Genomic DNA, 16,842 nt, shown 5'->3' on the forward strand with positions numbered 1-16,842 from the left:
GCTTTAGGGGATTGTGGGGAGAGGAGGTCAGAGACACCTTCCTATTTCTGCTGTGTTCTCAAATGCCAAGGTGCCACATTTTGGATTATATGTCCTGAACCCTATCACAGAATTGCTTTTTTTTTTTTTTTTTTCTTTTTGCTGTTTGTTTTTTGGTGGGGCTGGGTTTGAACCTGCCACCTCCAGCATATGGGGCCGGTGCCCTACTTCTTTCAGCCATAGGTGCCACCCACAGAATTGCTTTTTATATTTACAAAATAACAGAATCATAAAAAAGAATAAACATTTGTGTCCATTTTTATGTAATATAGTTTATATGCATTTTTGGAATAAATCTCTCTACATTTTTCTTCAAACAGAAAAGTTAATTATGATACTGTGCTATAGGAATTGTTGGAGCGCCTGCCATGGATAGGACTAGAAATGTTAACTGATCACTTCTTCAATTGGGTCCAGATGAGGCATCTGTGGACTTGCTGTGGCCTGACAGACTCACTGCAGTGACTAGCTCCCAGGGAAATCACAGTGTCCCTTTGCTGGTAAATTATCTCACATACCTTGTGCTTTATATAAATGTGCTTTGTACACCAGAATAGGATAATCGTGGCATGGGTCATCTTCATCTTTGGCATTAAGGATGAGGTGCTTTTTATGATGAACTTTCTTGTGTCAACTCGACAATAATTGAGTTCTTTTCTCCCTTATAAGGCTTGTGATGTATTAGTGATAAATATTCTCCATTGGTTTTAGTATGGTGCTAACATTTAATATTTGATCGTTTTGATTTTTAGAGGAGAAAACTCACAGCAACATTTATGACAAGATGATTTTCAATCCCACATATGTGCTTGCTTTGCTCCACTCAGACTGCTTTAGAAAAGAAGAATGCCACATAATTCTTTCCTTTAGATGAGAAATAATGTATGAGACTCAAAAGCCACATTTCAAATAAAATGATGGCTGTGTGTGTCTCATATATTATTTCTTATGTAAAAGGTGTAATAATTAGAGGACTATTACTGTCCCTATGAAGTAAATTAAGGTCTTTTTATTTCCTTTATCTTACATTTGACTCTATTTATTAATTAACTTGTGTGACAAATGTGGCTTAAAATAAAAGTGGTTTTATTACTCATGAAACATGTGTTGTCAGCAGCAGTGGTAAGGAAAGTGTCACAGAGCACCCATGTTCCTCGCGATTTGGTGGAGTGGTAGTGGAGAAATAGTTGTAATAAACAGAATAATGGAATGGTTAATGTTTTAGCAGAATGAAATTTTACTTGGATTTATTGAAAGGATACACATTAATAAGCAGCCATTTGACTACAATTCACGAAACACAGCAGTTGTCAGGCATCCAATTATATTTCTTCTACTTTTCTCTGGAAGCTAATCAAGATTCTAAACACAATAGAGAATAATGGAAAGACACACTTTGCAAAATTAATGGTTACTTAGATTTAAACAGAAGCTTGAAGATGACGAAAACATTACAAGAGCGTGAGAAGGGAGTATCTATCTGTGTAACATTCTATAAATTTGGAGCTGTTTCAATAGCTCTGTTAATCATAAACTTGACTAAGATATTGCTTATTATAATTACCAGAAGATTATCATATACCTCTGAGCTAGAAGCAAAAATAAGTGAATTGTGATTCTTAAAAGAATTTTATTATCCGTTTCCTTAAAGTTACTGGTAATCCTCATGTATGTTTTAAAAATTTGGTAGAAAAACACATGATGTAAGTATGCCCCCATGTGGCTATAGATTAGTTTGTAAGAAAGTCAGAAAAGGCGTTAATGGAAAGAGGGCTTCAGTTGATTACATTACCTGGGCAATATTACCTGGGCAATATTTATTTGCCAAGCAGAGAATTGTCTCTTCTATTTTCATGCTCAATCTAAGAGGACTCCAAATTTCTTCCACTGTTCTTACCAATATTTTATTTTTCATAGTCATTATAATTTTAACCACCGTGTCTACCTCTACTTCTGAAGTGGTGTAATATAGAAAAGACATAATTCAACACAGAAGATTTATTTCATGTGCATAGTGTTTGGTTAAGTCAAGCCTAAGTAATTCTCACTAAGTATTTAAAATACATTTGGTGATCAAATAGGATGATGGATCTGTTAAAAAAATTTATTATTAGAACAGGCCTGTAATCTGAAAAAATTATATGCTTATTTATGTTATGTACAGGAAGAATATTATTTATTCACAAATTTTGTTAATCAATAGGATATTGGATATTTATAATGAATATTAGAGATGTGGCTCGAATGCCTGTAGCTCAGCGACGAGGGTGCCAGCCACACACATGGGAAGCTGGCGGGTTCAAACCTGGCCTGGACCTGCCAAACAACAATGATAACTACAACCAAAAAATAGCTGGGCATTGTGGTGGGCACCTATAGTCCCAGCTACTTGGGAGGCTGAGGCAAGAGAATCACATAAGCCCATGAGTTTGAGGTTGCTGTGAGTTGTGACACCACGGCACTCTACCCAGGGCGGAATTGTAAGACTCTGTCTCAAAATAAATAAATAAATAAATATATATATATATAAAAATATTAGAGATGCCACAAAATGTGAAACCGCTTTGTAGAGTTAAGCACTTTGATAACATTTTGACAGAAGGTATTGCTTTCATTTAACTTGCTAGTCAGTAGTCCTAGGATACCAAATGTAATCTGCTGACTGGTTCGTGCCTCTGGAAAAGGTCCGTGAGGAATAGTTGCTAATGACTTTGCTAAACATAAGCCTATATCTTATCTCTGAGGTAGTGCCACATTGAAATTGGACAAATCTCAGAAATAAATGAGTTGGAAGTGTTAAAAATTGAAGGCAAGCTGGATTGGGGAACATTCTGAGTCAGGAAGAGAAACCTCAAATAGAAGAATAAAATATCAGTATAATCATTTTTTAACATGCATGAGTGGCATTCATTTATTTGAACATGTTTCATTTGTCTGAACCCGTGACTGAATGGCAAAGACAAAGGCCGACTCCTTGGGATCCTGTAAAAGAGCAGCATTGACTGTACACTTAGAAGCTTTTCCAGCTGACACAGGGGTCTAATTTTAACCACCATTTCTCGTCTCATTGGGAGTTTCTTCAGGTTAAAAGCAAATCTTTGCAGATTATCAGTATGTTACTTTATTGAACTAGGTCCAAATGCAGTACCTGTACTCCAACTTTTTTGGTTAAAATAAAAATTAAAATGAGAAACAGAATAACTTTGCTTATGATAACTCAGTGTAATCATCTAGTTCTTTTCTCCAGGTTAAGGCTCTTTATGTCTTAATGGTTAAGGCTTTACATTTTAAAGATTGCATTCACCAAAGAATTAATATTAATATTTATTTTATTTTTCTCTATATGAAAATTTTTCCCTTTAATTAAACATTGTTTAACACAGCAATATTTCTGTTTGCAAAGAAAAGATTTTTAAATTAAATCATAGTGTCAGAAGAACTTTAATGGTTTTTAATAATCCAAACTGAGCTCCATGTTTAGTTTGGGGATTTAACATAGGTTTAAAAAGCTCACATAACAGTATTTCATGAACAGAGACTGATGCCCGTTGCTTTTTGGGCAGGTCAGAATGACTTCTGTATTTCTAAAAGGCAAATCGAATCCTTTCTGACACAACCTTTCTACCTGCAGTGCTACATTGTCTAAAAAAGGAACCTTGAAGTTAAGTTGGAGTGATAATTCAAATGATAGCTTTTTCCTTTCTGAAAAGATTTCTTATGGAGAAAAAAAGATTCAAGTAGAATGGCAGGTAGAAAAAAAAGACAAAGCAATGGATAAATGAAAGTAGTATAGTACTTGTAATCTTATTAATAACTTCAAATCTCATAGCACTGAATATCTCCCAACAAAATGTTTGGTTTTCTCATATGAATATTGGTTCTCAGCCAGAAAGCTTTATGGATGCCTGAATTAAATGATTGCTCATGCTTTTTTTTGTGCTTGGTATCTGAGACTGCTAAATAATTTATGCTCTGCAAAAGAATGTCAAATTAAAGTTTTAATATAATTTATTTTTTATTTGACTATGTTTGCTGTGACTCCCTTGTACCTCCAAAAAAAAAAAAAAAAAAATGACAGGCATTCAGGGCAAGGTTCCTTACTGAGTTATAATCATTCTCACGTGTTCAGAATAGAAACTTGTTACAGAGGAATGAAGTAGTAACACTAGAGACAGAGAGACCTAAATTCACCTGAATGGCAGTTGGAAATTGATTAATATATGTTTCCTGCATCTCATCTTGCTTATGAAAACAAAATTAAATCTCTTTTAAGAGTCGTTATAAATCTTATGCACTGACCTAATATTTTGAGCATATATCACTTTCTACAAGTGCAGAAGGATAAATGGTAGGGATATGTGTTTTAACAGGATATTTTAGAAATGGTAGATACTTTTACAAAGGAAAAACATCATGCTTTACAACATGATTTAATTTATAAAGCACCAACTGAGCTTTTAAAAAGTGTGTGTTGACCATTAGAATACAACATGAAGATGGAGACTTTACCTCCTTCATGTTTATATGGATGGAATTGGAAAATGTTCTTCTTAGCAAAGTATCTCAAGAATGGAAGAAAAAGTATCCAATGTACACAGCCCTACTTTGAAACTAATTCATAGCTTTCATAGGAATGTCATAACCTAATTATAGCCTTAGAATATGGGAAGGGGGTGGGAGGGTGAGGTGAGGGGGGTGGATGTGGGGAGGAAGGGAGATTGTGGGGTCACACCTCTATGGTTTATCTTACAAGGGTACAAGTGAATCTTTCTAAAAGTAGAGTATGAATGTTTTAACTCAATAACTAAGAACATGACATGAAGGCTATGTTAACCAGTGTGATAAGAGTATTTCAAAATGTATATGAAAACAGCACACTGTACCCCATGATTGCATTAATGTACACAGTTATGCTATAAGAAATTTAAAAAAATAAAATATAAATAAAATTAAAAAAGAAGAATACAACATGAGAGGTAAGGAGTAACACAGTACTAAGAGAAGCTCTACATTTGCCTTCTAAACATCTAACTGATCATTCCTACTTCTTAGTCACAAACAGAAGACATATGAGGGCTAAAACATCACATTTTTTTCTCTTCTGAAATCTAGAATTTTTGTCCCAAAGCCACTTTGTGATAATGTTCCATGCTACCCCGGAGTAAACTCTCGGAAATAGATGCTCTACACTAGACTATCACTCCGCTGCTCTAACCCTCACCCTAACCCTAACTGTGTGTCCTTGACCATTCACTTTCCCTTCTCTTCAACCAGGATGGTATAAAAAGATATATTATTGAGATTTTCAACCCTAGGGCAAATTCAGCATTAATGATTTTTTACGAAAAAATATATAAAAGCAGATATAATTGCATATATTTATTTTGCCTATGTAATTTCCCATTAACAAGACCATTTATAGTACATACTTCAGCTGTAGTTGCCAAATACATGCATCATTGACAAAAAAATGCCTCGTGCTAAAATAGTCTGTACAGTATAGGCATGGGGACACTATCAGCAAACATGAATAGCTCTCAAAATGTGGCCAAACTAATATAAAATTATGAACTCATATGTTTCATTACCCTATGATTCAAAACAGCCCACATACAGAAGTTAATTTCTGAGAAAATTCAGTGTCACAGACATATACTGTTAGAGTTACCAAAATATAGTATATTGGTTTTTTTAGATGTGAGGACATCAAAGCCACCCTCCTTCTCCATGTCCCAAAGAAACTGAAACTTACCCAGATATAGATGACAACACATTCACATTTTCGTGTGAAAACTTTTTGGTTTATAATGCTAGTTCTACTTCTAGATAAGTTAGTCTATATTCAAACTAAACACATCACACAAGCACCATTTCTTTTATATCTTGAAAAGTGATCATGAATAAGAGTGAAAAAGAAAACGATCACTCAGAAAAGCCCACAGTCCTTCAGATTTTCCTTGATGATTATGTCAGTAACTGCATCAAACACAAACTTGACGTTCTGGGTGTCAGTAGCACAGGTCATGTGTGAATAAATTTCCTTATCTTCTTTCTTTAAGTTCAGGTCTAGAAACTGGTTCTTGATGTAGTTCCCTGCATCTTCAAATGTATTTGGCCCTTGTAAAACAAAACATTTGAGGAGGCAAACATTAATTGCATGTTACAAAGAATAAAACTAAATGCCAGTACGTTTTAGAATTGGGCTAGGAATACTATGTCTTCCAACATCAAAATGGCTCAGGACAATTCCCAGGGATTTACTCAGTATCTACTCAGCTCTGGGAACTACACCTGTCTGAACGAAGACTTCTAGTGGCTGAAATGGAATCTTTCCATAAAAGACCTCATAGGACATTAGAAATACCAACACATTTATGCAAAACAATGAGTAATACAAGTTTTATTTGTATATAAATAAAATGTTTGTGTCTGTGGGCATGTGCATGTGTGTGTTTTAATATGAACTGAAACAGAATGGAAATCATAGATGACCAGGGTGCAGAAGGCAGTGATATTTGAGCTGGACCTTGAGAGAACCAGGGAGAGAAGAGAAAACGTCTGAATGAAAGGAACAAAGTGAAAATGAGTATTTCCTGATCTACTAGAATTGAGAATCAAGATTGAGCCTTGAAGAATGTGGTCAGATGAAAAAGCAAGTTTTTCTTTTTTTTTTTTTTGTATAAAGGAATTTTTAAAATAAAGAAATTATGGGAAATAAGGTAGAATGTATATTCTGAGCTGGATTGTGGACTACATTACTAACTAAAAGAGCTGAGATGGGGTAAGGTAAAGAGCTATCCGTGACTGATACTGTGGGATGGTGGTCAGGTGATGAAGGCTGTGCTTGAGAAAGTTTACCAGCAGGACACACAGGAATCAATTAGGAAAAGGAAGAAATGAAGTAGAGGAAAGCTAAAAACGACCTGTGATAGGAGAGAGTATGTTTTGTGGGGATCCGACACAGGATTGAGTAGTAACATAAGGATTTTCAAAGGAGGTAAGATTTTGATTCCCACTTCATTGCAACTAGAAGCAAAATTTCATGACAACCATTAAACCCATACAAGATGGCTAAAATCCACAACATGGGCAACAGCAAATTCTGAAAAAGATATGGAGTCGAAGGAGTTCGTTGTTTGTGGAATGCAAGTGGGACAGTGACTATTTTAGAAGACTGACAGATTCTTACAAAGCTACAAATACTCGTACCATACAATTCACACGCCTAGATGTTTGCCTAAAAAAGTCCACACAAAAACTTGCACATGGATGTTTATAACAGCTTTTTCCATAATTGCCAAAAATTGAGAGTAATCAAGATGTCCTTCAGTAAGTGAAAGGATAAACACACTCGGTTTGTTTATGGAAGGGGATATTGTTTAGGAATTAAAAATATGAGCCATAAATCCACAAAAAGACATGGAGGAAACTTAAATGCCTACTTCTAAGTGAAAGAAGACGGTCAGAAAATGCTACATATGGTATGATCCCAACTTCATGACATTTAGGAAAAGGCAAAGTTATGGAAAAAGTAAAATGACCAGTGGTTCCTGCTTGCAATATAGCTGGAGGCGGGGAGGAGGGGTGAATCTGTAGAACCCAGCGGTCAGGGGTGGGGCCCTGGGAACACTCTGTATGGTACTGCAGGGGTGGACACATGACCTACACGTTTGGCATTCTACAATGCAGAGCGAACCCTAATTAAACTATGGACTTTAGTTAACAGTGTATCAATATCAGTTCATCAAATATAACAAGTGTGTCACACGCCTGGATTAATAATAGGGGAACTAGGGGAAGGGACCAGAGACAAAGCTGTGGGGACTCTTTGTACTCTGCTCAGCTGTTACATTTCTTTGTGAACTAAAACTTCCTCTAAGACAAAAACCTATTTCTTAAAAATTATATACAGCCCTTAATTATAAGTCTATATTCAACTCATAATATTCAATATAAGATCATATTTACATTTAATCCCATAATATGTGAACATATTATAAATATTTCTATTTATAGAAGAAAAATGTAAGCAATAATTATAGATTAACTAGCACAAATATCTACTTGACAGAATTCTGTGTTCCTGTTAACATCTGGCTACCTCACATACTGAAGGGGTGAAGCTGGATTTGCGTTTCTTTTTTTGCGTAATAAATATGTTCATCATTCATAATTTCATGACTAGAAAAGCACCTATTTACCACACACATAGACACCAAAGAATTCTCACTGAAGGAAAATCAAACTTGCTATGGAACTTGACATGTATAGCCACCAAAAGAGTCAGCACTAAAACTCTGGGACCCAGGGAAATCATAAAAAGAAGACGGCTCTGCAAACAATTCAGACATGGAAGGGCAACTGAGATCTCACATAGAACTATTATAGTTCAGTGGGAAATACATTAGAATGACAATTTGGAATAAAATTTGCGCTCCTATTACAGTGTTGAACATAATCGCCTTGCAGTATCATTTGATATGAATAGGAGAGAACCAACCCTGGTCTGTGGAACCTCTTCTGGTCTCCTCATTAGAGCTTTGCTTTCATGTAAACAGTGTAGAGAGAGTTCTCCTTTATCTATCAGAGTCTTTCCAGTATGGATCACACACGACTCAAAAAGTGTTCATCAGCCTTATCCTCATAAACAGTAAATTTCAAAATCCAGATAGGAAAATAGATGTCTATACAGTAATTTATTACTATGGAACTAAAGAAAAAGACTCTTACCAGTGTATTCTGGAAAGCAGATACTAAGATGCACCTTGGTTACTTTTTCTTGAAAGAGATCTTTTTTATTAAGGAACAGGACAATGGAGGTGGTTGCAAAATACTTGTGATTGCAGATACTGTTGAACAGGTGGAGGCTTTCATGCATTCTGTTCTGTTAGGTATCAGAAATGAGAATGTGTAGGATTATTATTTGTAAAAGGTGAATGTTGGGCATCATGAATCAATATCAACAAATAACATCTATTTTTGGCAGACCATCATTGATTTGGGCAATGTGGTGGTTCTACTGGAAAGCACAAGGTCTGTAATTTGTCCCGGCCTTGTCTCCCTTTTAGACTTACCACTTCTTCATCTTCCACTAGGACCATGTCGTAGGCACTAAGTGCGGCACAAAATATAATGCAGGTGACTCCTTCGAAGCAGTGAATCCATTTCTTTCTCTCTGATCTCTGTCCACCTACATCAAACATTCTTCAAGAAAACATTCAATGAATAGCAAATCTTACAAATATGCTCCAATATTTGCATGAGATCAACAGCGTTATTAGTGGATGCTTCTGTATCTTTGATTGATTCTTGATTATAAAATAAATCTTATTTGACCAACTTGCAACTTAAGGACTACAGAAAAAGGAAACAGTAACTTTTTAAACTATCTGCATGGAGACTAGATTAAAATCATTTGTACACAGACTTTGAGACATTGGAAAGTCGAAAGCAGTTTAGAAAGTTGGTTAAAAAACCCTTGTCCCTAAACGACCAAAAGAACAGAATCTGCAAGAAGATTAGAAGCTTTTATAGTTCTGATACTTTAGTTCTTTATTTTTTTATTAGATCATATCTATGTACATTAATCCTATCATGAGGTACAGAGTGCTGTTGCTATATACAATTTGAAATACCTTCATCCAACTGGTTAACATAGCCTTCGTGTCATTATCTTAGTTATTTTGTTAAGACATTTATATTCTACATTTAGAGAGATTCACATGTACCTTATAGAATAAACCATAGATGTGATCCCACCAATCACCCTCCCTCCACCCACCCTCCCTCCTCCCCTCCCCACCCTTTCCCCTTTCCCCATATTCTTGTGCTAAAATTGGGTTATAGTTTTCCTATGAAAGCTATAAATTAGTTTCATAGTAGGGCTGAGTACACTGGATACTTTTTTTTAAAATATGTTCTTAGTCTTCCTATATTTGTTTATTCAAACAAGTATTGTTTCCATTCTATGTACTAGACTCTGCTATAATAGTTTGTATTCGATGACCTAATAGATACAGTGATGCAAAGATGGAAAGATACGGTCATTGTCTTCAAAGGGCTTTCTGTCTGGTAGAGAAAAAACAAACAGGTAAGTTTTTATAATGTCATGTAATAAATATTTAAATATGTCTGCTAAAACATGAGCACCAGAAGATTTCAGTCAGCCTGAGGGACACGACAATTACTCATAGCAGGTGCTCGAAAACTTTGCCTTCCCTTGGTTTTGTATTTTGGTAGAAGTCACCAATATAGACAGAATAACTCAAGTAAGCAAAAACTAGGAGTTATTCTTACCTCCTTTTCCCTCATCCCCACATACTACACATCCAGGATGCAGCGTCTAACTCATCTATTTCTTTACAATTCTTCTCCTTCCATCCAAGCCACATTTTTCACTAAGGCCTCTGCAAAACTGTCCTAAATGGCTTCCCTGGGTTTACTTTTACAGCCCCCGAATTGATTCTTGTAGCACTCAGAATTTCATTTGAATTAGTTAATTGAATGTTTTAATGAATGTAATAAATTTCTTAATATACCACTTTTCTGCTTACAACCTTTTAGTGAATTCTGTTTCTCTTAGAATAAAACACACATTTGTGACGACCTACAGAGCTTTATCTGTTTTGGTTCCTGCTCACTTTTCAAGCTTATTTCGTACTATTTTCTTTTTAATACAGCCTCACTCCAGGGTCATTCTTTCAACTCCTTTGCTGTAAACCTAACTTTTCTGCCCCAGGACTTTTGCACAGGCTCTTCTGTTTTCCTGCGCCATGGATTTCTTTCCTCTTCACTGTTTTTTTTTCAACTCTCAGGTCTTAGCTGCCACATCCCCTTTACAAAGAAGCCTCCACACTATTCATGTTGTTTCTTTCTGTCCCCCATTTACCTCTTATGACATAATCACTCTTTCTTTTCTTTATAGTAATCAATACAATCAACAATTAACTGGGTTTTTAGTATCTATCATCTCCCTACCAGAATAGCAGTTTGCTGAGGGCAGGGATCCCCAAGGGCTGGCACCGTGCCCGACACATAACAGGCATGCAATAAATATTTACTAAATAAATGGAGAGATTCTGAGTGGAGAGGTGAAGGTTCATGTAAAGAACATATGCAAGTAGGGCAGTGTCTGTGGCTAAAAAGGAGGAGGGCGCTGGCCCCATATACCAGAGGTGGTGGGTTCAAACCCAGCCTTAGCCAAAAAAAAACTGCAAAAAAAAAAAAAAAAGAACATATGCAAGTCATATGAGAAAACAGGCATGTTTGGGGGTAGACAAGTTACTTATTTTTTTTGAAACATGAAGAATAAGGTAAAAAACATTTAGATATGTGGCCTAATCACAATGCGTTACTCATTCATTTATTCAACACATATTTATTAAGCTCTTATTAGATGTCTTTTACCAAAGATTCAGTCTCCAGGAACTTCTAATTTCATGATGGTGTGGCTGATGGGATTTGTAGGTTTGAAAGTAGACTTGAAAACATTCATTTAGGACAGGGGTTGTAAGGGTGGACTCTACTCTGAAATGAAGTGATCAGAAACTGTAGAAGATGCCAGATGAGGAAAAACTAAGGAGATGAGGGATTCAGCCAAGTGGATGTCTGAGGTAGAGACTGGTCCAGGCAGACACAACAGAGGAAACAGCAATAGCAAGGAATTGAGGAGGCAGGAGGCAGCCTCAGGTGCCTGGCCAGCAGTGGGTTTACTGGGTCTTTTCACGTTACACGAGAAATTTAGATTTTATATTGCAGAAAAATGGGAGATTTTTAGGTAGGAAATTGACATTCTTTGTGGTTTTTCTTGTTAAATCCCTTTGATCTAAGTCCAAAAGATAGATATAATTAGGAAGAGTTTAGAGCCACGAAAAGGATTATAGGGCTTATCATAATTTAAGCCTAAGATATTAAACCTAATAGTTTAAACCTAAGATAATTAAGTACCGGAAAACATTCAAGCTGTACGGCCTTTAAGGGTAATAACTATACTGAAGCAAGAAATGTCAGATGGTCTTCAGTAAGTCTACTTATATGTTCATGGTGAGGTTAAAATAAGTTAGTTGTTATAAGGTGCTTGTATACCTGGCTTATATACCACACATTAGGATTCATCCTAATGGATGGATTAAATTACGATCCATCCATTCTAATTGATAAGGTGGAAATTTAAGGAGGAAGTAAAAATCATGATCTGAATTATTTCCACTCCGCTCTCATTTATAGTTTAGTTGACTTTAATAAAGGAATAGATAAAACTCTACTGAGCTAAAATTGGTTCCCATATGAACCAAGTAGAGAAAAGATCTATAGAACCACAATTCCTCAAATACGCATGTGTGTGTGTGTGTGTGTGTGTAATACTAATCCAAATCACTCCATTCCATGGTAGATTAAAAGGGAAGATGCCTACAATGTTGAAAATGATAGTTAAGAGCTCAGTCATCAGTAGTCTGGAAATTTAAATTCAGCGTCAGTAAAGAATATTATATCTGCTTCTAAATACAAAACCCTCTACAGTTTTAGACTTGCAAAATAAATGAAGGGGAAAGCATTTTGACTTTAAGGTTATACCATGTGAAAATTGACCAATAATTTTAATTAAAAAAATCATTTGACATTCATATGAAAGCAAGAATAGTAAACATATGTCATTTAAAATTCTAGCCAAATATTTTGTTAACTCATAAAAGCAACTTTAGTTTTTTTGGTCAGATTTTGAAAAACAGAGTTTTATCTATTCCTGTATTAAAGTCATTTAAACATCCTAGAGTTAAGTGTTCTCTCTGAAAATAAAATTCAAATCTATGGTTTTATTTGCTCCTCTTAATTCTTAGTATCACAAGGGAAAATAGTACTCTACTCATCTTACAAGTGAAGAGACAAAAGCTTTGAGAGGCCAAGTGGTTTGTTCCTAAACTCACGATTCGTAAGGGATGGAAATTATGCAACATGACCCTTAGCTGAGTGTCCTTCCAGGATATCATGCAGCTTCCAATAAACATGTTTTAATAAGCTTTGCTGTCTCAAGGGAGAGAGGACAAAGATTACTCAGTCTTAGCATTTTATTCATATTGATAAAATGGCTTCTGAAAGTCTATCTTAGATTGAATGGCTATAATCTTCTCATTTTATGACTCATTTGTTTTTCTGTACAGATTGGTGTAGGAGACACAGGTCCAGGGAGCACTGAACATTTCTCTAATGCCATCTGCTATTGTGGAACTGAAATGCTCATTAGCAAATCAGATCAAGGGCCAGAGTTTTGCTTTCCTATCAGTTCTCCTCCTGGACATTATGTTAGCTCTAAGAATAGTTACATTTGTTTTGCTATTAATGTAGTAATTTATCCTTCGTACATCTCTTTTCAATTTTAGCTTTGCCTGTAAATTTTAACTGAGGTCTTATTTTACAAAGGTATAAAGTCTTACAACCTGTTCAAACAACTTGGAGATTCCCAAAGAGAAGTGCTTATTCTGGTTTTGACTGCAGAAGTATTTTCCTTTACATATAAAAACAAGAACAAAGAACTCCATTGTGATCATTTGTGAAAACCACAGTTAAAATCAGAGAAAAATGTGCATATGCACTAAGACACAATTTGGTAGTCAAAAATAATGGACAATTAATAAGGACAATGGGCATGCTTAGATACCTTTAATTCTCTAAATAAAATAATAGAGGGCTTAATGATGTTGATTAGCACTTTCAGTCTTTATTCTGTGTTGTTTGTCCTTTTTTTTTAATAGTTTGGAATGGTAATACATATTTATTTAGTCTGATATTTAAGATACGATTCTTAAAGTTAAAAAAGTTTTTAAATGACTAATATTTATGATGTAACTAAAAATCGGCAGGCCAGGCTTTTAAGCGACAGTGAAGACTGATTATTTGTTAAATTGCCCATGGTATTAAAATAGGACAAGCCAACAAAGTTTTACGAATTTACATTAAACAACTGACTAAACAGTTGAGGTTTATAGTCACATTGTAAGTGTTTGGCAAAGCTTTTAAGTTTTATGGATTTATGTTAAACAATGGGTTAGTCCCATTTCATGAGAATAAATTATTATGGCATTCTCCGCCCTTTATAATGCTTGTAAAATGATTCCATACTCTAGGACAGCTAGAAGTCAGTAATGCTACTGCAGCTCATGTGTTAAGTGTCTTTGTTCCTCCTATAAACACATGACTATCTCTGAAAAATCAGTGTTTCTGACATCATAAAAATAAGGTCTAATCTTAGCCAGAGTTTGCTTTAAACTATTCTGTTGAATGGGATTTATTCAAGATGTTTGGCTCTATCAGAATCAGTATAACGTCTTAAGATGGCCACATGTGAGAGGGTCAACAGGTGGATCTATGTCGTTACTGCACAATCTTTGCAAGATGGTCTAATCAAATTTTTTCCTTCTGTTCAGTTCTGAAAAGGGAGAAGTGTAGCTGGCAGCCACAAAGGATATGCACAGAGGTCTTTCTAAGTCCCTTAATTGCTTATGATTTCAAATTAGAATCAAAAGGACTCGTAATACGAAGGACAGGGTCTCCAAATCCTAAGAATTGTTAATACCACCATATACATTCTACTAAGAGTGTATATGTAGTTGGAAATTATAAATACCCAGTAGATAATTCTCTGAGTATTGAATATAAGCAGTTCCTGAGTTACAAACATCTGATCAACATTTGACTCAGGCTTACAGATGGAATCTGTTACAGGTAATAGGTAAATGAATATGTTTCAACATACACACAAAATCAACTTAAGATCAAACCTACAGAATGTATTTCATTCATAACCCGGGGACTATCTGTAATGTAACTCATAAAGCCACGAAAATAAATTCTGAGACTAGAGTCAATTAGATGTCATATTACATAACTTAGTATTTGGGTAGTATTAATCATAAATATGCCTGAAACATGTGCAAAAACAACTATGTTGAATTTGCAAAATCAGAGGCTCTATGTTATAATGCTTGCTAACCTTTTCTTTTCTTAGCTTCTGTACAATTTTAAAGTCCTCTCCATTCTGTTTTTTAATCCCCAAGGAGAACATTTCTTCTCTGTAATCGTCTGATAAATCCTTGTAAATCTAGTTCTGAGTTACTTATTCTGAGGAATTATTCTGTACCAATAGAAGGGCTCACATTCGCATTGCATCTCCTGCTTACATACTACTTTAAGGTCTGTAAAAATCATTTATCTCATCAGCTTGACAGTGGAGTTCTGGTTTGATAAGACCTCTAAGGTAATTTCCATTATGTTAGATCATATAGAAAGATAATACAGTGCACTGCCTGAGAGATTTTTTTCACTTTAGTGTTTCTGTTTAAAATTCTAGAGTTCTCTAATTTAAGATGTAAATTAAGTCTCTAGTTTTAAACAGTCGTAGGATGATTTACACTATGTGAATACAAATCAATGCTAATGGAATACATTTTAATACCTGGGTACTTGCTAAAATGGAGTTGGGAGGCACATTATTTTTATACTTCCTATTTTGAAATACTACAGAACATTACACTACAGAAGTCTGTAAAGTAGGGTATAGTCCTCTTTAGCACTTGAAATAAAAGTGATTTAACTGTGAGAATTTATTAAAGGATTACTATACCTCAATTGCTGTGATGAAACTTTAAAAAATGCATTTAAATGATTTAAGGTAGATCCTGAAGAAAAAAATCATTTAAAAATAATTTGTAGCAAAATTTGAATATTTTCAAAAATTTATTGTTTAGCATCTGAATAAGGAGCTACTGTAACTTTTTTTTTCTCTTTGAGACAAAGTCTCACTCTGTTGCCCAGGTTAGAGTGCAGTGCCCTCAGCCTGGCTCACAGCAACCTCAAATACCTGAGTTTAAGAGATCCTCCTGCCTTAGCCTTTGAAAACTACCACAACAAACAGTTTTTTTTTCTTTCTTTCTTTTTTTAATTTTAGTAGAGACGGGTGTTTCACTCTTGCCCAGGTTGGTCTTGAACCCCTGAGGTGGAGGGATTCTCCCACCTCAGCCTTCCAGAGTGCTAGCAGCTAAGAGGACAAGCCTGAGCCACTCCCCTGGCTGATAACAAATCCTCTTGAGTCAGAGGGAAAACACAAGCTCTTAAGGAAACAAAACAGCTCCAAACCTGTTTTAATGATAGCAAAGACGTGGTAGTTGCATAGTACAAAGAATATCACGTCCAAATAATTCCTAACCGGCCTTCACAATCCAACTGACAAACCCTTTATGTTTTAGTATTGATACTGTAATAGAGAATTAGCAAGACAGTCCTCATTCCTTCAAAAGGGCCAGCAATAGATGAAAGCAGAATAGATCACCTTCCTATAGGTACGTGTTTCACAAAATTAGCCACAGAACTATATAAAAGGACTGAGGAAAATAATCATGGACCAATGACAATCCGGAGACCTAATCCGAAAAGCTCTAAGGCAAACATATTTTAAAGTAATATTTTGTTTTAAAAAATTAATGTAAATGTTTTATTCTACTCAAAATATATTTAAATTTAGAAAATTTGCAATTATTTATATTACTTGGTATTCCAGGAAATGCAGATACCTTTCTGAGGTTTTGTGTGCGCAGTAACAATTGTCTGGGGGTACCCTGGTTTAGCAGCATTGACTTGGGAAGTACCAGAAGACCCTGCAACTCAAAGATGTCTCCCCAGCAGGGTGGTTTTATGCTCCCTCTGTCCATTCTCTCTAAAGGAAGTTGTAAATGACCAACAACACTGGGAAAGAAAACACCTTACAGAAGAATGGTTACCCCCCCACCCCCCAATTTATCTAACAACTCCTCA

At 35.3% G+C, this 16,842-nt stretch overlaps 1 protein-coding gene across 1 annotated transcript in view; it reads right to left on the reverse strand.

Annotated features, from left to right (window-relative positions):
* Positions 1 to 5,934: 5,934 nt before the first annotated feature.
* Positions 5,935 to 16,842, reverse strand: part of GNAT3 (G protein subunit alpha transducin 3) — a 42,997-nt gene continuing 32,089 nt past the window's right edge. The window contains exons 6-8 of the mRNA XM_003782623.1: positions 9,114 to 9,243; positions 8,770 to 8,923; positions 5,935 to 6,156 (exon numbers count right to left, since the gene is read on the reverse strand). Coding sequence (XP_003782671.1) covers positions 5,966 to 6,156; positions 8,770 to 8,923; positions 9,114 to 9,243 — 475 coding nt within the window. The 3' untranslated portion in view covers positions 5,935 to 5,965. The remainder of the gene's footprint in view (positions 6,157 to 8,769; positions 8,924 to 9,113; positions 9,244 to 16,842) is intronic.

The sequence above is a fragment of the Otolemur garnettii genome, unplaced genomic scaffold (genome assembly GCF_000181295.1).
Source record: "Otolemur garnettii isolate 467f Iridium unplaced genomic scaffold, OtoGar3 scaffold00005, whole genome shotgun sequence".
NCBI lineage: Eukaryota > Metazoa > Chordata > Mammalia > Primates > Galagidae > Otolemur > Otolemur garnettii.